Raw genomic sequence first — 24,480 nt, 5'->3', positions numbered from 1 at the left:
TGAGTACATATCTACATCAATGCTACACTCCCTCACACAACTTCATGACACCAGTCCTGTGTTTTGGGTCAGTACTGAGGAGAATGTGTACCGATTAACATAGAGTTAAGTTTACAGATGGGTGACATGCATTAGCAAGTTACAGTAACTGGCTAGCTAGCAATGGCCATTTACCATCCTCACCCAAGCAGCATTACCTTTAATGGACAACTCCATCATGTTGTTTCAAGAGCACCTGCTGATGTCCAAAAATACAAAAACAAGTCTTTATTTTTCCAGAACTGGTTTGACAACATTATTTGGGTTAAACAATTATTGAATAATGATGGACAACTATATGATTATCCAGAATTTATGAGAACACACAATGTTACATTCACTCCTGAGGAGTATCACATTGTTGTTAGAGCTGTCCCTAAAGGTGCTATTCTTCTTTTAGGAGAATATAACAATACTCCAAGTGCAACTGTTTATGATTTTGTAGCCTCAATACAATTAGAAGGAATTTACATTTTAAACTATAAAAATGTAATAACATGTATATAAGGAAACTATGTCAATATGTTACTATTCCCTCTGCTGAAATGTACTGGAATGCAGCCCTAGGACAAGTGAACTGGAACAAAGTTAAGTTGTTGTCTGGTAAATATTGTATATCTAATAAGGTGAAAGAAGTATCATACAAACTCATTCATAGAATCTACTGTAAAGACCTTTATTATACAGATTTAAAATAGCTATTGATAACAAATGTGTATTTTCTGGTTGTGACCCAGAAACTCGACCATTTATTTTGGGACTGTTCTTATGTCAGAAGATTTTGGTGTGAGTTATTAGATATTATTTTAAAAGAAACAACTATTAATGTTAATCTGAGAGACTCTGATATTGTTTTATTTTGATCCAAATGATATGGACCCTGATTTAACTTTCATTGTTAATTTGTTTATCTTTCATAGAAGATTCTTTATCCATAAAATCAAGTGGGCAGAGAACAAACCCCTTTTCACATTATTTAAGATATAATTTAAATAATATTTTTTAAATTATCAATAAATGTAAAAACAAAAAAGCAATACGCACCATAAAAAAGTATATAACAAATTGAAAATGAATATTGATATGTAATACCCCTGTCTGTTAGGTTTATGTACTCTTGTTTGTATATTTCTGTTCTTTTGTATTTTTTGTGTTCATAATATAAAAAAAGACCTGCTGATGTCCAATCATCCGTTTCCTGCTTTTTCAAAAAATAAAGTTCTCTAAATCTTAGCGTATATGCTACATGCTAGCGTGAGCACCCAAACAACCCTAGCCTGCAACTTCGCTTGTGGATTTAGCTGGAAGACATTCACATTTTTAAATACTATTGAATATTACTGATATAATGTCTAGCATTCGTTGTTGTTAACACAGCTAGCTAAGCGTTTATTGGCTACTTGGTTCTTCTTTGGTGAATTTACTTAGGATCAAGTTTAATGTGTTTTTGCTTGTACAACGCCACCTATTGGTCAGTAGGAGAATAGCAAAAGAGTCAAAAGAAAAGTAGGCCTACATGTTGCTATAAGAATAACATGTTTATTGACATCAAGTTCATTCAATTACTGTTAATTGCTGAATAAAATGTGAGGATCAGCTGCATGTCAGCTTTATACCAGCAAGGAGACATCTACATCTATACCTTGGTCTAACAGAGCATTGGTGTGAACTAATGGATGTCAACATAAATGCACCGACATGCGCAAAAGTATTGCCGTTGCAAGTAACATCTTTCAAGGCACATTATTATAACAGTACCTTTTAAAAGTTATTTTACAGTAAAGCTCAATCAGCCGAGTTAGTGAAAGTTGGGAATGTTCCAGTATGTAATCAGAGTTATCATTTAGAAATTCTATATTCGTAGTGTAACAGAGAGACTACAACAAAAGGAGTCGGCAGCCTAATACCCTCTCCCTCTATTCCCATCCATCTAGTCTACTCTCTCCACTTTACTTTCTCTCCCCATCCTTCTCTCACTGTTTGAGCACTCGGAGTTCATTGGGTTTAAAGAAGGCTTGGGACATCCCCATGCCGTAGATGTAAACTTTAGAGTCCACCACAATCTTCTCCTTCTTCATCAGGTCTGTATGGGGGGGGGGGGGGGGAAATCATGCAAATATGATCTCTTCAGGTAATCACTAGCAGAATATAATAACAGTAATAATATGCTTTTCTGTCTCAAATTGGATTCCATTATGACTTAAGAATTGTGTTATTGTGAAGAAGAAACTTCAAATCGTTGCTCACCATCAATTTCCCTCTGGAATTCATCAAGAGGTAGAAGAAGAACTTCAACAAATTCTGGAAGTGAAACAGAGGCCATAATAAGATTTAGGCCAATGTTATTCTAATAGTAGAAAAATAACTAAAAGTGTGATAAAGAAAATAATATTTACCTCCATCACCTGGAAACGAGTAAAAGAGAGGGAGGAAAGCAGAGAAATAAGAACAAGTTCAGGAAAAACATGTACAATAAAAAACATGTTCTAGATTCATAACATTCCAAGAGTGTGACCCCTAACTTACCCAGCTGCTGTGTGGGGTTGGTGTTTTCGAGGTCATCTCCATTGATGTTAACCATGACGATCTGTGTGGTGCAGTTTGAGAGGCCAGGGTCCAAGCAGGTCACTGCGAGGTCAGGAGGAGCGGGAGAGGAAAGGGAGTTCAAACTTGTAAAACTGGCCACTCAGAAGATCACAGGCATATTGAATTTGTCTTCGCTGATGGAACTGGTACATGGACATAATCTGCACTGTGTTTTCAGCGTGTGTGTTCATAAGACCTTACCTGGGGTGACTCCTACCACCTCCCCCTTGTAACCAGTCTCCTCCTTCAGCTCTCGCAGAGCAGCAATCTCTGCACTCTCATCCTCGTCAATCAGACCTGAGCAACAGCAGAAACACACACAGACAGCAAACACGGATATCAGAACACAGCAGGAAAAATACAGCAATGACAGGCCTACATACACTGCGTCTGAACAGAGTTTTGAGATGTGACCGTAACCCATGTCACCTGCAGGGAACTCTAGGGTATAGCACCCCATTGGTGGACGGAACTGCTTCACCATGACAACGCAGTCTTTGTGGAGGGTCCGCTTCAGAAGGGCGATGATCCCCACACCTGGAATATAACTCAGGAATCAATTTCTATAATGTCACTGCTTATCCATCAGTATGAAATGTATGTACACACACCATCTGCTGCATTGGCCTGTCTGGTTGTCCTTTTCGTAGTCTCCCAAGTTCTATTGAAAGAAAAAAATGAATTGTAAAATGGAGAAGGGAAAAAAAGGTGTTCATCAAAGGTCGCTTATGGAACTCATTGAGCTGTTCCATACCTTGTGTTTCCAACAGGGTCCACATAGGTGGTCTTCTCAAGTTTCAACCATTTCCCAGATGCAATGACCTGAAGAGAATACCGTTGAGTAATGTGATATAGCTAAACTTAGAGACTCTTGTAATATTGTCATTTACACCACACAATGTGCATGATATTGTATCATATCTACCTCCTCTTTTACAATGTGAGGTATGGTTGTCGGTTTGGGAGGGCTGCTCATCTTTCCAGTACTGTTCTCAGGAAAATGGATGGAGGATTTAGTTTGTATGCCCAAATCCAGAAAAAAAATGGATTACATGCATGAGTTCATAATTAATAGAGGTATATGCAATGCAGATAGTTATAAGGCATGCATTAAGTTTATTATACATAAACTTCATCGCAGGCCAGTTTTACCAACTTTTATTGTCCAACAGAAGAAAGTTGCTAGCAGCATGGCAGAAGCAGCTAGCTAACTAGTCTGATTAATCAGGCTGTAATACACAATTAATTGGTATATACAACCTGAAACAAATGCCTGCAAAAAAATGGTGTAAATGTTCCTTACAAGCCAGAATGCTAAATAAAATTACATTTAAAAACGTACTGTACCTGTTATCTGCGGAAATAGTTCCAATCGTTTTTCCACCATTCATTTTAGAATCCCTTAAAATAAGGTGTGTTTCATGTAGGCTTACCCTGGCGTGACGTTTTGATAAACATGCAAATCTCTCACGGATAAGGTGACTATTAATGTATTCGGATCTAATTATCAAAACGTCACGCCTTGGTAAGCCTACACAAAACCCAGCCCTTATTTTAAGTGTTTCTAAAATCCCCTATGGGAAAAATGAATGGTAGAAAAAAATGATTGGAACCATTATCCTTTTTGACAGCTAGGTTTTATGGGTATTATGACTTATACTGTGGTACTCTATATGGTTCGGTTTGGCACCTAGGTCATTTTACATTGGCCATTCTGAATCGGGGCTGGATGGAGAATATTTACACCCTTTTTTGTGTGTGAATTTTTCATTGTTTCGTTTTTTAATTCGAATTTCAATCTTAACTTTTTTTAGATTCGGAATATACAATTTTCATGGCACGCTTGGTTAAATAGTTAGACGAGAGAACCTAATATCCCACATAAAACGAACTTTATCTCGACGCTGAACCGAACCATTTAACTACCAGCTCACTAAAATGTCGGATAAACAGTAATTTAGACAAACCGCACAGAAAACCGGTATAGCAAGTTAATGTAATTGTATTCAACATCCTGGCGTGTAAAGAACATTCACACTATTTTGTAGGCATTCGTTTGAGGCTGTAATTTTGCTAACTAGTTAGCTATATAATATACCAAGTAATTGTCTATTACAGCCTGATTAATCAGACAACTAAATTAGCTAGCTACCAAGCTCATTTCTAGCGGACTAAACTAGACTCCACTCCATGGTGAAGGAAGTTTCTGATGAACTTCAAACTTCCTTCACCATGGAGAGGAGCATGGTCCGCTAGCTCATTCCTAGCAAAACCCACATGCTGTTATGTAAGTATTCTTAAAACATATCAATATATATATAAAAAACGTAGTTACTTCTAAACTGGATACATGTGCAGTACTCACATGAAGATGAAGTGGTTTTAGTCACAAGTCAAGTTAAAGAAGTAAAAAATAAATAAAGCCCCCAGCTTTGATCACGCCTACGTGTGCAACGCACAAATAATCTCCCTCTTCTGTAAAATATTATAATACAATAGAGACGGTCTACAACCATTCCAGATAACCTAACCTGAAATATAATTCAATTAAAACTCGGTAATAAATGCAAGCCATTATAATGTTGGTGTTATGGAAAGGTTGTAACTACATGAAACCAATATTAATCGCATTTTTCTTAGGGGAACTATATGTGGCTGGACTCACTTCCGGTAAATCATTTGCAGTATGAAGAAGGAGCAAGTTGTAAATTGTCAGTTTTCGGTCTGGTATCCGATATTTAAGAAGCATACTATCAAAAGGTGAACTCCTTAACTTGACCAGCACAGTCTCAGATATGGTGTTGATCTCGTCACTATCAAATAAACACTGGTTGTGATATCATGTGGGTAGCTAACGTATAGTTGTCTGTTTAGCTAGCAAGCTGTGTTAGCCAATATGATGTCACTTGTGTGTGTGATACCCGTGTGCGTCTGATATTGTAACACAGCCAAACTGTACTTTTATTAGCTAATTGTGAATTATCACAAACCACACCTGTCCTTTACTGTTATTAAACATTTGAATTTGTTAGAAGTGCCAGGTGTAAATGCTTCTGTGATGATATTGTCATTGATGTTGCATCAGATCAATCTCTACCTTTGAGACTGTTTGTTTTCTCTTATCAGTGGTCAACACTAGTCTGATAGTTTGTGTTGTGTAGGCCTAATGTTTGGTGTTATCTTTCTTTCAGTTTGATTCTCCCACTGCCTCAGAATGTAATAGATTATTTGCTGGACGATGGAACACTAGTAGTTTCTGGAGGGTAAGCATAACTTTACTTACCCTTAAAGCACATACATCTATTCCCATACACTGTCACTTATGGGCAATTCCCATGGTAACGGAATTACATTTACATTTACGTCATTTAGCAGACGCTCTTATCCAGAGCAACTTACAAATTGGTGCATTCACCTTATGATATCCAGTGGAACAACCACTTTACAATAGTACATGTATATCTTTTTTTTTGGGGGGGGGGGGGGGGTTAGAAGGATTAGGGCAGCGAACAGGGCAGCAAACAGTTTTGACTGGGCTGAGCGGGAACTGTGCTTCCGCAGAGGTAGGGGGGCCAGCAGGCCAGAGGTGGATGAACGCAGTGCCCTTGTTTGGGTGTAGGGCCTGATCAGAGCCTGAAGGTACGGAGGTGCCGTTCCCCTCACAGCTCCGTAGGCAAGCACCATGGTCTTGTAGCAGATGCGAGCTTCAACTGGAAGCCAGTGGAGTGTGCGGAGGAGCGGGGTGACGTGAGAGAACTTGGGAAGGTTGAACACCAGACGGGCTGCGGCGTTCTGGATGAGTTGTAGGGGTTTAATGGCACAGGCAGGGAGCCCCGCCAACAGGGAGTTGCAGTAATCCAGACGGGAGATGACAAGTGCCTGGATTAGGACCTGCACCGCTTCCTGTGTAAGGCAGGGTCGTACTCTGCGAATGTTGTATAGCATGAACCTACAGGATCGGGTCACCGCCTTGATGTTAGCGGAGAACGACAGGGTGTTGTCCAGGGTCACGCCAAGGCTCTTAGCACTCTGGAAAGGAGGACACAATGGAGTTGTCCACCGTGATGGCGAGATCATGGAAAGGGCAGTCCTTCCCCGGGAGGAAGAGTCGCTCCGTCTTGCCGAGGTTCAGCTTGAGGTGGTGATCCGTCATCCACACTGATATGTCTGCCAGACATGCAGAAATGCGATTCGCCACCTGGTTATCAGAAGGGGGAAAGGAGAAGATTAATTACTCAGAGACACCAATTTTAAAATTAAAATGTATGCCCAAAACAAAAAAAACTGATTTTCAAAGTTTAACAAATCATAAAACTTTATGCACAATGACTACTTTGAACAATTGACACAGTAAAAAAAAGTAATAGCATAAATATTGTAAAATCTCCCTCAGTTTTATTCTGTTGCCCAACTTTGTATCTGCACAGTTCTTCCAGTAAATGTGTTTTTGTAGAATTTTCTGTGGAAATTGTTGAAAGTAGTCCTTGTGTATAAAGTTCAAAGTTTAAAAAAAACTATAGAAATCAATGGTTTTTGTTTGGTATACATTTTAAAAGGAAAAATCTTAGTCTCAGCGTAATTCCGTTACCATGGAATTGCCCTTATACTCCCTGATAAAATCTCTCCTCATACCAGGGACAACAACACTCAGCATAACCAGACCAACAACAGTGACTCAGAGGAGGAAGACGTTCAGGTAATTTTGCTCCAGACATAGAGGTGCACTCCATCTCGCTCTCTAGTAAAGTAGAGACTGAAAAGGCAGGCTTTATGCTCAATGCTTGGCTGTTTGATTTACTGATTGATTATATTTTCTTCTCTCAACAAAATTAGTGGTCAGATGATGAGACAACCACCACTGTAACAGTAAGTGATGTAGATAATGTGAAATATTATCAATCCGTCTGCATATAAGTTTTGTCAAGTTTGTAATATGATATGCATACAGTGAAGATTTGTTCTGATGCTTTGTTTTCCAGGCTCCAGAGTTTCCAGAATTCAACTCTAAAGTGCTGGAGGCCATCAACACCCTAGGTGGGTGTGTCTTTCCCAAACTGAACTGGAGTGCACCGCGGGTGAGAGACACAACCCTCTAACGCCATCAATTTAAGGTTAAAATACTGTCCACAGTGTGTCTGTCTGAGTGGTAATTTTGAGTGAATAAGTGTGTGTGTGTGTTTCCTTCTCTCCTGCAGGATGCTAACTGGATTGCTTTGAACAGCTCCCTGCAGTGTCAGAGTCTGAGCGATATCTTCCTGCTCTTCAAGAGCTCTGACTTCATCACCCACGACCTCACACAGCCGTAAGAATCCCCTCCACTCGCTCACACTCTCACAATCTCACTTGGGCTGTTGCGATGACCGTATTACCACCACACCGACAGTCATGAGTCATGACTGCAGTCAAATTCCACGTGACCGTTGAGTCACAGTAATCTCCTATTATGCACTCTGGACATGCGTTGATAGTACCCAACTCACTAACGACCATCAGGTCCTAATGACCTGGTATTCAGGGCTCTATTGTCCCTCCATCAGCTCGCTAATGACCTGGTACTTAGGGCTCTATTGTCCCTCCATCAGGACCTAATGGTCTGGTACTCAGGGCTTTATTGTCCCTCCACCAGGTCCTAATGGTCTGGTACTCAGGGCTCTATTGTCCCTCCATCAGCTCGCTAATGACCTGGTACTTAGGGCTCTATTGTCCCTCCATCAGGACCTAATGGTCTGGTACTCAGGGCTTTATTGTCCCTCCACCAGGTCCTAATGGTCTGGTACTCAGGGCTCTATTGTCCTTCCACCAGGTCCTAATGGTCTGGTACTCAGGGCTGTCTTTTTCCTCCATCAGGTCCTAATGATCTGGTGCTCAGTGCTCTATTGTTCCTCTAACCACTCGGACATCAATGCAAATCAAATGGAAAATCACATCAACCACTTATCAAAACAGTATGTGCTTTTAAAACTCACCTCACTGTGATGATCAATTTGGAGAAAGTTCAACAGGTTGAAACTGAGTGAAAAACATGGTTGTTGTGGATGTTGTTTCAAAGCTAAATACAACAAAATGGACAGCGCTTTCTAAGGTGATGATTCATTTAAAACACCCATATATAACACCCATATATATATATATATGAGCCCAAGCTCCCCCCCAAAAATGAATTAAAATGTTTGTGCCTTTTATACAATACATAGTCTAATAGCCTACCGCATATTACGCACTATAACATTTTTTATGTCTTTGGTGCATAATTGGTCTAGCCCAGAAAATTAAACAAATTCTAGTTATGCCTTTGAATGTGGACTGTATTATTATCCCTACTGAATGGACCTTATGCTATGCTCCAAGTCTGAGCAAGAACATATAGGCCACTGATTGTGCAGGGCGGCTTACAGAGTTAGCCTACAGTTATAGTGAATTTGATTTTGAATAATGGGGCATTTTTTTATATTTTTGTATACTTTTAACTACAGAATATCTCACCACCATGCGCCTCCTCTCTCTCTCTCTCTCTCTCTCTCTCTCTCTCTCTCTCCTTCCTTTCTCAATCGCGCAGAGAGAGGCTGTAAACAGTTTAATTCAGTATGTTTAGTTGGGAAAACATGTTACTATCGATGTTCCCGATCAAATTTCACTTGGTTTCCCAAATGAAGCACTGGGTAGCTACAGGAACAGGGTTGGAGAGCCCATAGCATACAGAGTTGGGGTTGAATATCACCTGTCGCGCAGCAAGAGGCTGAATGCTCCTCAAACAGTGGTTGATGTGTGGAGTTTTGATGGTTGGCACTAAAAAGAGGAGGATTCCAGCTGCTTCTATATTTATTTCTCAGCTGCTAATTTGACGCACATGCTCCGCTATAAAACAGGAGTAGCCTACAAGCATAATTGAAAAACGAACCGCGGGAAAGTGGCCTCTATTCGCTATTCGAGTGCATACGGATGACGTCTTTTCCCCCTGCCCCTGTTCCTACCCATTTGATAATGGGCCATTCTAAATCGAAACAAATTTGACATATTAGTAAAGACATGATTAAATTGAGAGTAATTGTTTACATACTGTTTTACCCTCTTCATATGTGTATAGACTGTATTCTAGTTAAGGCTCATCGTATATACAGTGTATTCAGAGCCCTTGACTTTTTCAACATTTTGTCATGTTACAGCCTTATTATAAAATGTATTAAAAAAATACAAATACTCATCAATCTACACACATTAACCCATAATGACAAAGTGAAAACATTTTTTTTAAACATTTTTGCAAATGTATAAAAAAAAAAAAAGAAATTACATTTACATAAGTATTCAGACCCTTTGCTATGAGACTCAAAATTGAGCTCAGATGCATCCTGTATCCATTGATCATCCTTGAGATATTTCTACAACTTGATTTGAGTCCACTTGTGGTAAATTCAATTTATTGGACATGATTTCAAAAGGCACACACCTGTCTTTATAAGGTCCCACAGTCGACAGAGCAAAAACCAAGCCATGAGGTCGAAAGGAATTGTCCATAGAGCTCCAAGACAGGATTGTGTCGAGGCACAGATCTGGGGAAGGGTACCAAAAAATATCTGCACCATTGGAGGTCCCCAAGAACAATGTGGCCTCCATCATTTTTAAATGGAAGAAGTTTGGAACCATCAAGACTCTTCCTAGAGCTGGCCACCCGGCCAAACTGAGCAATCGTGGGGAGAAGGGCCTTGGTCAGGCAGGTAACCAAGAACCCGATGGCCACTCTGACAGAGCTCTAGAGTTTCTCTGTGGAGATAGAACCTTCCAGAAGGACAACCATCTATGCAGCACTCCACCAATCAGGCCTTTATGGTAGCTTTAGACAGACGGAAGCCACTCCTCAGTAAAAGGCCCATGACAGCCCACTTGGAGTTTGCCAAAGGGCACCTAAAGGACTCTCAGACATGAGAAACAAGATTCTCTGGTCTGATGAAACCAAGATTGAACTCTTTGGCATGAATGCCAAGCATCACTTCTGGAGGAAATCTGGCACCAACCCTACGGGGAAGCATGGTGGTGGCAGCATCATGCCATGGGGATATTTTTCAGCGACAGGGACTGGGAGACTAGTCAGGATCGAGGGAAAGATGAACGGAGCAAAGTACAGAGAGATCCTTGATGGAAACCTGCCCCAGAGCGCTCAGGACCTCAGACTGGGGTGAAGGTTCACCTTCCAACAGGAGAACGACCCTAACCACAGAGCCAAGACAACACAGGAATAGCTTTGGGACAAGTCTCTGAATGTCCTTGAGTGGCCTAGCCAGAACCTGGACTGGAACCCAATCGAACATCTCTGCAGAGACCTGAAAATACTGTGCAGTGACGCTCCCCATCCAACCTGACAGAGCTTGAGAGTATCTGCAGAGAAGAATGGAAGAAACTCCCCTAATACAAGTGTACCAAGCTGGTAGCGTCATACCCAAGAAGACTTGAGGCTGTAATACATGCCAAAGGTGCTTCAACAAAGTACTTAGTAAAGGGTCTGAATACTTATGTAAATGTTATTTCCATTTTTTATCAATTTGCAAATATTTCTCAATCTGTTTTTGCTTTGTCATTATGTGGTATTGTTTCGATTGAGTGGAAAAAACCCCAATACATTCTAGAATAAGCCTGTAACTTAACAAAATGTGGAAAAAGTGAAGTGGTCTGAATATTTGCCGAATACGCTGTAAGGAGACAATGAATGCTCTTACAGCATTCAATTATGACATTTCTCTAAAACAGGCTCTAGGCTACATGTGCACCACCAAGTCAGAACAGTAGGCTAAGTAAGTTATGAGGGGAACAGGGACCAAATTATTAGGCTGTGAGGCACATGGGCTACTAACAGCTTACTACACAACATACGCTTAGGTATACTGTAGCAAAGAAAGTAATACTATCTCCCTGGCATATTACATCATTTATGCAGCAGCAGCATATAAGACATTTTGGGACACCTTGTTGTGCTGTGCTCATTTGAACAGGAAGGTGGCGTGATGGTCCTTCTTATGGGCAAGTTTTGTCATCAAAGTCTGGAATTCTGGATTTATGGTGCTTTCAAGACAACTGGTTACTCGGGGGGAGGGGGGAACAAGGTTGAATCATGACGTCGGTGATCTTCAGGTTGGAGCTCTAGAAAGAGACCCGAGTTCCCGACTTGGAATTCCAAGTTGGATAACCATTCAAAACATATTTTCCCAATCGGAACACATTTTTTTTCCCAGAGTTCCCGTTTGTCTTGAACTCACTGAAGTCTGAGATTTCCCAGTACTGATTTTCCAGTTGTTTTGAATGTGGCAGAAATCATGCTGGATTGACAGTATGGCCAATGTATTCAACCTTTTGGTGTCCTTTCTAAGCATGGAAAAGAGACCCTTAAACCCAGACTTGGACCATACACCCTCTCCAATGAATAGCAGGCTAGTGATGTCTTTGCAACGCTTGCAGTTAGCCACTGATTCCTTCCAAACCACTCATTGTTGAATTTGCTTTTTCAAACTTGTGTTATGTTTATGGCCAATGAGCACCGATACGTTTTATCTATAATTTCTCTTCATATGACAGAGATTGAAAAATATTTGCCAGTAGATTGTTGACTTCATTCATGATGATGACTGCTTGTCTAGCTTGCTAGCTAAGATTTTGAAAGTCTGATGTTGACAGTCCAATCAAAACTACGGTAGATATCACGTGATTTGATGTTATTTTATCTGTGGCCAATGACCTTGAGCTGCCTTGGATGGGTGCTTCTAATGTAAATCTATGGCAGCACCCTAGGGGCTTGTATTTTGAAGCTATCCCTGTAGATTTTGCGGTGACGTACTGTCCCCATGAGTGACAGAACACTGAGCCAATCACAGCGCTACTAGAGAACATTACCAACCCCTACGCTCTGTATTTTCCACTAGCTGTCCCACCACCACAGAAAGCACTAAGTTAGGCTGAAACACCTGCATTTTGGAGCTGCTTTACTCAAGAAAGAAAAAGAGACCATGTTTGTTTGCAGCTTTATTAACTCAATGATTTAAAAAAATAATAATTTTGCAACCTGATATGTGACGTGTATTCATGCCAAAATAATATGCAAAACAGGCAAATACAAAAACTATATATTTATATTTATTTATACATATGTGTATATATTTATATGTATGTATGTATGTATGTATGTGTATGTATATATATTTATATATATATATATATATATATATATATATATATATATATATATATTTATATATATGTATGTATATATATGTATATATATGTGTATATATATGTATGTGTGTGTATTAATGTATATAATATTAATATATATTAATATTATATATATGTGTATGTATATATATATATATATATATATATATATATATATATATATATATATATATATGTATATGTATATTATATGTATATGTATATTATATGTGTATGTATATCATATATGTGTATATATATCATGTATATGTGTGTGTGTATGTGTATATATATATACACTGCTCAAAAAAATAAAGGGAACCTTAAACAACACAATGTAACTCGAAGTCAATCACACTTCTGTGAAATCAAACTGTCCACTTAGGAAGCAACACTGATTGACAATACATTTCACATGCTGTTGTGCAAATGGAATAGACAACAGGTGGAAATTATAGGCAATTAGCAAGACACCCCCAATAAAGGAGTGGTTCTGCAGGTGGGGACCACAGACCACTTCTCAGTTCCTATGCTTCCTGGCTGATGTTTTGGTCAATTTTGAATGCTGGCGGTGCTTTCACTCTAGTGGTAGCATGAGACGGAGTCTACAACCCACACAAGTGGCTCAGGTAGTGCAGCTCATCCAGGATGGCACATCAATGCGAGCTGTGGCAAGAAGCGTAGTGTCCAGAGCATGGAGGCACTACCAGGAGACAGGCCAGTACATCAGGAGACCTGGAGGAGGCCGTAGGAGGGCAACAACCCAGCAGCAGGACCGCTACCTCCGCCTTTGTGCAAGGAGGAGCAGGAGAAGCACTGCCAGAGCCCTGCAAAATGACCTCCAGCAGGCCACAAATGTGCATGTGTCTGCTCAAACGGTCAGAAACACACTCCATGAGGGTGGTATGAGGGCCCGACGTCCACAGGTGGGGGTTGTGCTTACAGCCCAACACCGTGCAGGACGTTTGGCATTTGCCAGAGAACACCGAGATTGGCAAATTCGCCACTGGCGCCCTGTGCTCTTCACAGATGAAAGCAGGTTCACACTGAGCACGTGATAGACGTGACAGAGGCTGGAGACGCCGTGGAGAACGTTCTGCTGCCTGCAACATCCTCCAGCATGACCGGTTTGGCGGTGGGTCAGTCATGGTGTGGGGTGGCATTTCTTTGGGGGGCCACACAGCCCTCCATGTGCTCGCCAGAGGTAGCCTGACTGCCATTAGGTACCGAGATGAGATCCTCAGACCCCTTCTGAGACCATATGCTGGTGCGGTTGGCCCTGGGTTCCTCCTAATGCAAGACAATGCTAGACCTCATGTGGCTGGAGTGTGTCAGCAGTTCCTGCAAGAGGAAGGCATTGATGCTATGGACTGGCCCGCCCGTTCCCCAGACCTGAATCCAATTGAGCACATCTGGGACGTCATGTCTCGCTCCATCCACCAACGCCACGTTGCACCACAGACTGTCCAGGAGTTGGCGGATGTTTTAGTCCAGGTCTGGGAGGAGATCCCTCAGGAGACCAACCATCACCTCATCAGGAGCATGCCCAGGTGTTGTAGGGAGGTCATACAGGCACGTGGAGGCCACACACACTACTGAGCCTCATTTTGACTTTTTTTAAGGACATTACATCAAAGTTGGATCAGCTTGTAGTGTGGTTTTCCACTTTAATTTTGAGTGTGATTCCAAATCCAGACCTCCATGGGTTGATTAATTGGATTTCCATTGATTATTTTTGTGTGATTTTGTTGTCAGCACATTCAACTATGTAAAGAAAAAAGTATTTAATAAGATTATTTCTTTCATTCAGATCTAGGATGTGTTGTTGAAGTGTTCCCTTCATTTTTTTTAGCAGTATATATCATATATGTGTGTATATATATCATATATATGTATATATCATAGATATATGTATAGGTATATAATATATTTATATAGATATATATATACATACATGCATGCATGCATGCATGCATACATACATACATACATACAGTGGGGGGGAAGTATTTGATCCCCTGCTGATTTTGTACGTTTGCCCACTTACAAAGAAATGATCAGTCTATAATTTTAATAGTAGGTTTATTTGAACAGTGAGAGACAGAATAACAACAACAAAAATCCAGAAAAACTCATGTCAAAAATGTTATAAATGGATTTGCATTTTAATGAGGGAAATAAGTATTTGACCCCTCTGCAAAACATGACTTAGTACTTGGTGGCAAAACCCTTGTTGGCAATCACAGATGTTTCTTGTAGTTGGCCACCAGGTTTGCACACATCTCAGGAGGGATTTTGTCACACTCCTCTTTGCCGATCTTCTCCAAGTCATTAAGGTTTCGAGGCTGACGTTTGGCAACTCGAACCTTCAGCTCCCTCCACAGATTTTCTATGGAATTAAGGTCTGGAGACTGGCTAGGACACTTCAGGACCTTAATGTGCTTCTTTTTGAGCCACTCCTTTGTTGCCTTGGCCGTGTGTTTTGGGTCATTGTCATGCTGGAATACCCATCCACGACCCATTTTCAATGCCCTGGCTGAGGGAACGAGGTTCTCACCCAAGATTTGACGGTATATGACCCCGTCCATTGTCCCTTTGATGCGGTGAAGTTGTCCTGTCCCCTTAGCAGAAAAACACCCCAAAAGCATAATGTTTCCACCTCCATGTTTGACGGTGGAGATAGTGTTCTTGGGGTCATAGGCAGCATTCCTCCTCCTCCAAACACGGCGAGTTGATGTCAAAGAGCTCCATTTTGGTCTCATCTGACCACAACACTTTCACCAGTTGTCCTCTGAGTCATTCAGATGTTCATTGGCAAACTTCAGATGGGCATGTATATGTATTCTTGAGCAGGGGGACCTTGCGGGCGCTGCAGGATTTCAGTCCTGCACGGCGTAGTGTGTTACCATTTGTTTTCTTGGTGACTATGGTCCCAGCTGCCTTGAGATCATTGACAAGATCCCCCCCATGTAGTTCTGGGCTGATTCCTCACCGTTCTCATGATCATTGCAACTCCACGAGGTGAGATCTTGCATGGAGCCCCAGGCCGAGGGATATTGACAGTTCTTTTGTGTTTCTTCCATTTGCGAATAATCGCACCAAATGTTGTCACCTTCTCACCAAGCTGCTTGGCGATGGTCTTGTAGCCCATTCCAGCCTTGTGTAGGTCTACAATCTTTTCCCTGACATCCTTGGAGAGCTCTTTGGTCTTGACCATGGTGGAGAGTTTGGAATCTGATTGATTGATTGCTTCTGTGGACAGGTGTCTTTTTTACAGGTAACAAGCTGCGGTTAGGAGCACTCCCTTTAAGAGTGTGCTCCTAATCTCAGCTCGTTACCTGTATAAAAGAGACCTGGGAGCCAGAAACCTTTCTGATTGAGAGGGGGTCAAATACTTATTTCCCTCATTAAAATGCAAATCAATTTATAACATTTTTGATATGCGTTTTTCTGGATATTTTTGTTGTTATTCTGTCTCTCACTGTTCAAATCAACCTACCATTTAAAAGTATAGATTGATCCTTTCTTTGTCAGTGGGCAAACGTACAAAATCAGCAGGGGATCAAATACTTTTCCCCCCCACTGTACATACATACAGCTGAAGTCGGAAGTTTACATACACCTTAGCCAAATTCATTTAAACTCAGTTTTTCACAATTCCTGACATTTAATCCTAGTAAAAATTCCCTGTCTTAGGTCAGTTAGGATCACCACTTTGTTTTAAGAATGGGAAATGTTAGAATAATAGTAGAGAGAATGATTTATTTCAGCTTTTATTTCTTTCATCACATTCCCAGTGGGTCAGAAGTTTACGTACACTCAATTAGTATTTGGTAGCAGTGCCTTTAAATTGTTAACTTGGGTCAAATGTTTTGGGTAGCCTTCCACAAGCTTTCCACAATAAGTTGTGTGAATTTTGGCCCATTCCTCCTGACAGAGCTGGTGTTCCTGAGTTGTCAGGTTTGTAGGCCTCCTTGCTCGCACACGCTTTTTCAGTTCTGCCCACACATTTTCTATAGCATTGAGGTCAGGGCTTTGTGTTGGCCACTCCAATACCTTGACTTTGTTGTCCTTAAGCCATTTTGCCACAACTTTGGAAGTATGCTTGGGGTCATTGTCCATTTGGAAGACACATTTGCAACCAAGCTTTAACTTCCTGACTGATGTCTTGAGATGTTGCTTCAATATATCCAGATAACTTACCTGCCTCATGATGCCATCTATTTTGTGAAGTGCTCCATTCCCTCCTGCAGCCGAGCACCCCCACAACATAATGCTGCTACCCCCGTGCTTCATGGTTGGGACGGTGTTCTTTGGTTTGCAAGCATCCCCCTTTTTCCTCTAAACATAACAATGGTCATTATGGCCATTTTTGTTTCATCAGACCAGAGGACATTTCTCCAAAATTAAGATCTTTGTTCCCATGTGCAGTTGCAAACTGTAGTCTGGCTTTTTGATGGCGGTTTTGGAGCAGTGGTTTCTTCCTTGCTGAGCGGCCTTTCAGGTTATGCCTATATAGGACTCGTTTTACTGTGGATAAAGATACCATTGTACCTGTTTCCTCCAGCATCTTCACAAGGTCCTTCGCTGTTGTTCTCGGATTGATTTGCACTTTTCGCACCAAAGTACGTTCATCTCTAGGAGACAGAACTCGTCTCCTTCCTGAGCGGTATGATGGCTGCGTGGTCCCATGGTGTTTATACTTGGTATTATTGTTTGTACAGATGAACGTGGTATCTTCAGGAGTTTGGAAATCTCAAGGATGAACCAGACTTGTGGAGGTCTACAATTTTTTTTCTGAGGTCTTGTCTGATTTCTTTTGATTTTCCCATGATGTCAAGCAGAGGCACTGAGTTTGAAGGTAGGCCTTGAAATACATCCACAGGTACACCTCCAATTGACTCAAATGATGTCAATTAGCCTATCAGAAGCTTCTAAACCTATGACATCGTTTTCTGTAATTTTCCAAGCTGTTTAAAGGCACAGTCAACTTAGTGTATGTAAACTTCTGACCCACTGGAATTGTGATACAGTGAATTATAAGTGAAATAATCTGTCTGTAAACAATTGTTGGTAAAATTATTATAAGTGAAATAATCTGTCATCAAACAATTGTTGGTAAAATTACTTGTGTCATGCACAAAGTAGATGTCTAACCGACTTGCCAAAACTATAGTTTGTTAACAAGAAATGTATGGAGTGGTTGAAAACAAGTTTTAATGACTCCAACCGAAGTGTACGTTATCTTCCGACTTCAACTGTAAGCGTTTCGCTACACCCGCGATAATATCTGGAAAATTTGTGTACGCGACCATTAAAGTTTGATTTGATGGGTGAAAATATGATGATACAGGATGGGAGAACACAGCGGGTGCAGCCTGAGGCAAGCTTTTTGCTACTTTCTCACATCATCAATATCCTATAGTCACATCATGGAGCCCATGTTTGTTTTGATTTCTAAGACATTTTAAGGTTTGTGTCATTCACAACAAAAGTTGCCAAATAACTCTAAAGCTAGTGTATAGGGCCTGTTTCAAATGTTCACTTTTACGCTCACAGCCACTTTATATGCGCCCTTGGTAAAAATGTCCTTTCTATTTTATTCAGCTAAGTAAAATTATATTCTTCTTACTTAAAATAATGGCAGAAGACATAAGCATATCTTGTCTGCTAAATGAACTAGTAGTGTATGTCATGGTGCATAGCTAGATAACATACAGTAGGCTGACTCATTCTGTTCTTCTGAAATACACATTTTCTTCATATCATAATGTTTCTTTAGACCTGCCTAAAATAAATAATGGATTTATTGTGATGGTGTTTATTAAATGGATTTATTATACTTCTTTAAAATGTAGATCAGCGGATTGTATTAGTGGAAGCCTGAAGATGCTAGGCATGTTTATGTTCGTTAACGGTCAATTACCGTGATACCGGCAGTCATTTGCATGAAAATGAGCTGAAATAAAAGATCCCAGAAATTTTCCATGTACACAAAAAGCTTATTTTTCTTAAATTGTGTGTACAAATTTGTTTACTTACCTGTTAGTGAGAATTGTATCCTTTGTCAAGGTAATCCATCTACCTGACAGGTGTGGCATATCAAGATTATTAAACAGCATGATTATTACACAGGTGCACCTTGTGCTGGGGACAAAAAAAGGCTGCTCTAAAATGTGCAGTTTTGTCACACAACACAATGTCACAGATGTCTCAAGTTTTGAGGGAGCATGCCATTGGCATGCTGATTGAAGGAATGTCCACCAGAGCATTTTATGTTCATTTATCTACCATAAGCCGCCTCCAACGTCGTATTAGAGAATTTGGCAGTACGTCCATCCGGCTTCACAACCACAGATGATGTGTAGCCACACCAGCCCAGGACCTCCACATCCTATGCCATCCCAGGCCCACCCATGGCTGCGCCCATGCCCGGTCATGTGAAATCCATAGATTAGGGCATAATGAATTTATTTCAATCCTTATATGAACTGTAACTCAACAAAATCTCTGAAATTGTAGCGTTTTATATTTTTTGTTCAGTACAGTGGGTTTTCTACCCGCTGTGGAAAACACTGCAGGCAGTGAGTCAGCCTTTCTGACAGCAGTGGGCTGGGAAGAGGTTTGGTGAGATTGCTTCATTATAGATGTACTGCTCCCATTGGAGCGCTCTGATAATGGGCCCAGTTGGCAGACAGCTCTGGCATGGTGGAGGACTTAATACAGCACCGTCCAGCACTTGATTTAGTACTGAGCTTTCAATTGTGAAGGGGCCAATGAGGAGCATTTGTGCAAGTGTGCATGTGTGTGAAGCTTACTACTCTTGTATTTGTGTGAATGCAAGTGTGTGTGAGTTTAATGTGAGTCTATAATCGAATGGTCACTGTTCCAATCTCCCTCTACAGATTCCTTCACAGCAGTGACGAGGATTCTCCAAATCCAGCCATAAACTATGAGGTATTTAACACGCACTCAACTGCTTACACTCTCTTTTCCACACACACACACACACACACCTTTTCTTCCCACTGTTTAATAGTGTTGTGTTATACCCCTGAGTTCAGCTGGTCCTGAGGAAGTGGAGTGAGCTGCTACCTGGTGGGGAGTTCAGGTGTTTCATCAAAGAGAACAAGCTGATCGGTAAGTACTGTATGAAGAGGTTAACACACCATTCACCTTTACTCTCACCCTCCCTCAGCCACATTCACAGAGCCTGTGTTCACTTGCATTGTTCCCAAGACAGTGTGGCAAGCGTTAGGGCTGTTGTGTGGACTGGAGATCTGTTCTGAGAGCTGTGCGTGTGTGTTCTTTAGGTATCTCCCAGAGAGACTATACCCAGTACTACCACCACATCTCCAAGCAGGAAGCCCAGATCTGCCACTCCATCCAGGAGTTCTTCAGCCAACACGTCCAGTATCAGTTCCTAGATGAGGACTGTGAGTTGGATTCAGTGTGGTGTGATAATTAGAATATATTGTAATAAGAGTAATGCATTACATTTTCTGTTTTACAGTTGTGTTGGATGTCTACAGAGATAGCTGGGTAAGTCTTTTGTCATTTATTTTTCCAGCCATTATTTCCTGCCTCGGTTTGGTTGTAGCCAAGGCTTTTCTATGAGTATGTGCATCTTTGACCGTGTGTGTTTGACAGGGGAAGGTGTGGCTGATCGATCTCAACCCCTTTGGTGAGGTGACAGATTCACTGCTGTTCACGTGGGAGGAGCTTACCTCCGGGAACAGCCTGTCAGCCAATCAAGAGGAGGGTGAGACAGCCCAGCAGGTCAGTGACAAATATGTGACACAGGCTGTGGCTTTGTTGTGCATATGCATGTGTATGTTTGTTCATGTGTGCAAGTCTTTCTGTGCTTATTATCCCGTTAACCTCTTGGGGCTAGGTGGGACGCTAGCGTGCCACCTGTGGTGCACTCCATCAACAGCAGGTGCATTTCAAGAGCGGCAAATTTGAATCCAAATAAATGTCAAAATTCAAATTTTTCAAAAATACAACTATGTTACACCATTTGAAAGATAAACATCTCCTTAATCTAACCACGTTTTACGATTTCAAAAAGGTTTTACGGCGAAAGCATAAATTTAGAGTATGTTAGGACAGTACATTTACAAGAGTTGTGTGTAATGTTTTGTCAAGTCAAAGACAGGGTCACCAAAACCATAAAACCAGCTAAAATGATGCACTAACCTTTTACAATCTCCATCAGATGACACTCCTAGGACATTATGTTAGACAATGCATGCATTTTTAGTTCTATCAAGTTCATATTTATATACAAAAACAGCGTTTTACTATGGCATTGATGTTGAGGAAATCGTTTCCCTCCAATAACCGGCAGTCAAGTCAGCGTCACAAATTAAATAATTAAAATTAGAAAACATTGGTAAAATATTATATTGTCATTTAAAGAATTATAGATTTACATCTTTTGAACGCAATCAACTTGCCAGATTTAAAAATAACCTTACTGGGAAATCACACTTTGCAATAATCTGAGCACTGTGCCCAGAAAAATACGCGTTGCGATACAGACTAGACGTCATGTTGGGGAGATCTAAAATCGAAAATACTATGTAAATAATCCATTACCTTTGATTCTCTTCATCAGATGTCACTTCCAGGTATCACAGGTCCATAACGAATGTAGTTTTGTTCAAAAAAGCTCATCATTTATGTCCAAAAATCTCCGTCTCGTTAGCACATGATGTAAGCCAGCCGGACTTCTCGTCATGAACGAGGGGAAAAAATATATTTCCGTTCGTTCAAACATGTCAAACGTTGTATAGCATAAATCATTAGGGCCTTTTTTAACCAGAACATGAATAATATTCAAGGTGGACGAATGCATAGCCTTTTATAACGTATTGGAACGAGGGTACCCAACATGAAGTAGCGCGCCAGGTGTCTAATGGGACATCACCGTTCCATGGCTCTTGTTCGGTCAGATCTCCCTCCAGAAGACTCAAAACACTTTGTAAAGGCTGGTGACATCTAGTGGAAGCAATAGGAAGTGCCAAAATATTCCTAAACCCCTGTGTTTTTCAATGGGAGAGGTTTAAAGTCAATACAACACATCAGGTATCCACTTCCTGTCAGAAAATGTCTCAGGGTTTTGCCTGCCAAATGAGTTCTGTTATACTCACAGACACCATTCAAACAGTTTTGGAAACTTTAGAGTGTTTTCTATCCATATATAATAAGTATATGCATATTCTAGTTACTGGGTAGGATTAGTAACCAGATTAAATCGGGTACATTTTTTTTATCCAGACGTGCAAATGCTGCCCCCTAGACCCAACAGGTTAACACCAGTTTGTGGTACGTCTGTATCTGTAGGAAGGCCCTGTGTTAACACCAGTTTGTGGTACGTCTGTATCTGTAGGAAGGCCCTGTGTTAACACCAGTTTGTGGTATGTCTGTATCTGTAGGAAGGCCCTGTGTTAACACCAGTTTGTGGTATGTCTGTATCTGTAGGAAGGTCCTGTGTTAACACCAGTTTGTGGTGTGTCTGTATCTGTAGGAAGGTCCTGTGTTAACACCAGTTTGTGGTATGTCTGTATCTGTAGGAAGGTCCTGTGTTAACACCAGTTTGTGGTATGTCTGTATCTGTAGGAAGGCCCTGTGTTAACACCAGTTTGTGGTGTGTCTGTATCTGTAGAAAGGCCCTGTGTTAACACCAGTTTGTGGTGTGTCTGTATCTGTAGGAAGGTCCTGTGTTAACACCAGTTTGTGGTGTGTCTGTATCTGTAGGAAGGCCCTGTGTTAACACCAGTTTGTGGTACGTCTGTATCTGTAGGAAGGCCCTGTGTTAACACCAGTTTGTGGTGTGTCTGTATCTGTAGGAAGGCCCTGTGTTAACACCAGTTTGTGGTGTGTCTGTATCTGTAGGAAGGCCCTGTGTTAACACCAGTTTGTGGTGTGTCTGTATCTGTAGGAAGGCCCTGTGTTAACACCAGTTTGTGGTGTGTCTGTATCTGTAGGAAGGCCCTGTGTTAACACCAGTTTGTGGTGTGTCTGTATCTGTAGGAAGGCCCTGTGTTCCGCTACACCACCAGTGATGTGACGGTGCAGCCCAGTCCCTGTCTGAGCTACCGGATCCCTAGGGACTTTGTGGACCTCTCCACTGGCGAGGACGCATACAAACTCATCGACTTCCTCAAACTGGTGAGAACAACGGCAGTGGTGATCACGCAATTTAAGATTGCCAAAGGGTTGTTATAAGACAATCTCCACAACCGTTTTACAATTAAAATGATGTATTTAACCTTTATTTAACTAGGCAAGTCAGTTAAGAACAAATTCTTATTTATAATAACTGCCCAACCCAGACGACGCTGGGCCAATTCTATGCCGCCCTCTGGGACTCCCAATCATGGCTGGTTGTGATACAGCCTGGATTCGAACCAGGGTGTCTGTAGTGCCGCCTCAAGCACTGAGATGCAGTGCCTTAGACCATTGCGCCACTCGGGAGCCCGGCACTAGTTTTTATAATCTCACACTTTCCCTCTTTGCTACAGAAGAAACGCCAGCAAGAGGACTCTGAGGAAGAGGTGGAGGAAGAGGTACGACAGTGACAGCCCCTGAGGAGCAGGGTCTCTACACGGTGACTGTTCCCTCAGACTGTTAGCCTAGCATAACAATAACCCTAAATCTGTAAGGCTAGCGTTAGCGGTTAGCACAGAGACTACTATACGCATGGAGGTTTGTCCTTATTAGCTCTTGAATCTTCTGATGGAATCCATACACTATTGGTCATCACCTTAGACCTATCCAGAATGCTGCAGATAGAAATGTATTGAATAGAACAAACACAACAAACCATAAAGAGGAGAAAAGCATCATGACTGCTCTATGCGGTACATTTCTACCTGCAACACTGTAAAAGTCCCATTAAATCTCATGGTTGTGTGTATTTAAGAGGGGAGTTCTAAGCAGTGCCCCTATTCTATGGGCCCGGTGTGTCTAATGTAAATATAAATACTGTAACTTAACATTGTGTAAAGGTAAGGGGGAGTCTGTTACAGGAGTCTGTGTATAGGAATAAAGAATGCTCAAATGTATAATACAGCGCTGGGGAAAAGACGTGTCTTGGTTTGTGTGTGTATAGCAGGTACATCATGGGATTGCAATTTCTGAGGAAGATACCCAAAGGGTCAGAGTTTTCTGACTTAATCCACTGGACTTTCTCTCTTCACACACACCAAATGCACACTTTTCCATGTGCTTTCTGATGGTTTCGTTAGACACACATCTGTATGTAATAGTAATGCAAAGGTTTACTCATTAAGTCTCTGTGAAACAGTATTTCAAACATTCCAGTTCCTTACTTACTCTCTCTGGTCGATATAGTTCTATCTATGTTAATGTAGAATTAGTTTTGATTCTTATCATTGGTTTATTTTATATGTGCTGGCAAAGAGAGGTGTTCTGATTGGGTAATAAATTGTTGGTGTATGCTCTTTGTTGTCAGTCTGTTTTTGTGTAGACTAAAATAGAAAGCATACTACTTTCACTGGTATATTATTAAATTTCTCTACAGTGGATGTGATTAGTAGAATGGAATTTGCCACCAGACTAGACCAGCAGGTTGAGAAAGACAGTAGTGCATTTTTATTAGGATCCACTTGGGGGAGTTGTTTACCTAAA

The 24,480-nt window shown here is 41.1% G+C and overlaps 2 protein-coding genes across 6 annotated transcripts; one reads left to right on the top strand and one right to left on the bottom strand.

The window, feature by feature from the left end:
• Window positions 1–1,560: 1,560 nt before the first annotated feature.
• On the bottom strand, window positions 1,561–5,228 carry nudt5 (nudix (nucleoside diphosphate linked moiety X)-type motif 5). Of its 3 annotated transcripts, NM_001141053.1 has the most exon segments (10): window positions 1,561–2,122; window positions 2,287–2,340; window positions 2,436–2,444; window positions 2,566–2,667; window positions 2,827–2,922; window positions 3,055–3,162; window positions 3,237–3,286; window positions 3,380–3,447; window positions 3,551–3,611; window positions 4,991–5,075. In NM_001141053.1, coding segments are annotated over 9 exon segments (648 nt in total). In that variant the 5' UTR covers window positions 3,602–3,611; window positions 4,991–5,075; the 3' UTR covers window positions 1,561–2,012.
• On the top strand, window positions 4,319–23,914 carry LOC106576189 (translation initiation factor eIF2 assembly protein). Of its 3 annotated transcripts, none has more exons than XM_082963889.1 (14): window positions 4,319–4,379; window positions 5,266–5,385; window positions 5,817–5,888; window positions 7,261–7,321; window positions 7,459–7,491; window positions 7,605–7,700; window positions 7,821–7,927; window positions 19,728–19,779; window positions 19,887–19,962; window positions 20,136–20,258; window positions 20,336–20,364; window positions 20,473–20,601; window positions 22,861–22,998; window positions 23,352–23,914. In XM_082963889.1, exons 2-14 carry the CDS (start codon window positions 5,312–5,314, stop codon window positions 23,406–23,408), a joined length of 1,047 nt encoding a protein of 348 aa, XP_082820015.1. In that variant the 5' UTR covers window positions 4,319–4,379; window positions 5,266–5,311; the 3' UTR covers window positions 23,409–23,914. The 3 variants fall into 3 exon arrangements, with proteins under 3 accessions (XP_082820015.1, XP_045555788.1, XP_014008645.1); XM_014153170.3 differs by lacking the exon at window positions 4,319–4,379 and adding an exon at window positions 4,832–4,912; XM_045699832.2 differs by lacking the exons at window positions 4,319–4,379; window positions 22,861–22,998; window positions 23,352–23,914 and adding exons at window positions 4,825–4,912; window positions 22,171–22,293.
• Window positions 23,915–24,480: the final 566 nt, after the last annotated feature.

Source organism: Salmo salar, chromosome 17 (genome assembly GCF_965601325.2).
Source record: "Salmo salar chromosome 17, fSalSal1, whole genome shotgun sequence".
In the NCBI taxonomy this organism is placed as follows: Eukaryota; Metazoa; Chordata; class Actinopteri; order Salmoniformes; family Salmonidae; genus Salmo; species Salmo salar.
The sequence above is the reverse complement of the archived record's forward strand: the minus strand, read 5'-3'. Positions and strand labels throughout refer to the sequence as shown.

Excerpts from the sequence above, each read along its gene's own strand:
- LOC106576189 (XM_082963889.1), top strand. The coding sequence starts at position 5,312 with ATGAAGAAGGAGCAAGTTGTAAATTGTCAGTTTTCGGTCTGGTATCCG. Across the intron at positions 7,322-7,458 it reads CAGAGGAGGAAGACGTTCAG|TGGTCAGATGATGAGACAAC; the intron begins GTAATTTTGCTC and ends CAACAAAATTAG. Across the intron at positions 7,928-19,727 it reads ACCCACGACCTCACACAGCC|ATTCCTTCACAGCAGTGACG; the intron begins GTAAGAATCCCC and ends CTCCCTCTACAG.
- nudt5 (XM_082963276.1), bottom strand. The coding sequence starts at position 3,601 with ATGAGCAGCCCTCCCAAACCGACAACCATACCTCACATTGTAAAAGAG. Across the intron at positions 3,163-3,236 it reads ACAGGCCAATGCAGCAGATG|GTGTGGGGATCATCGCCCTT; the intron begins GTGTGTGTACAT and ends GTTATATTCCAG. Across the intron at positions 2,923-3,054 it reads TACCCTAGAGTTCCCTGCAG|GTCTGATTGACGAGGATGAG; the intron begins GTGACATGGGTT and ends GCTGTTGCTCAG.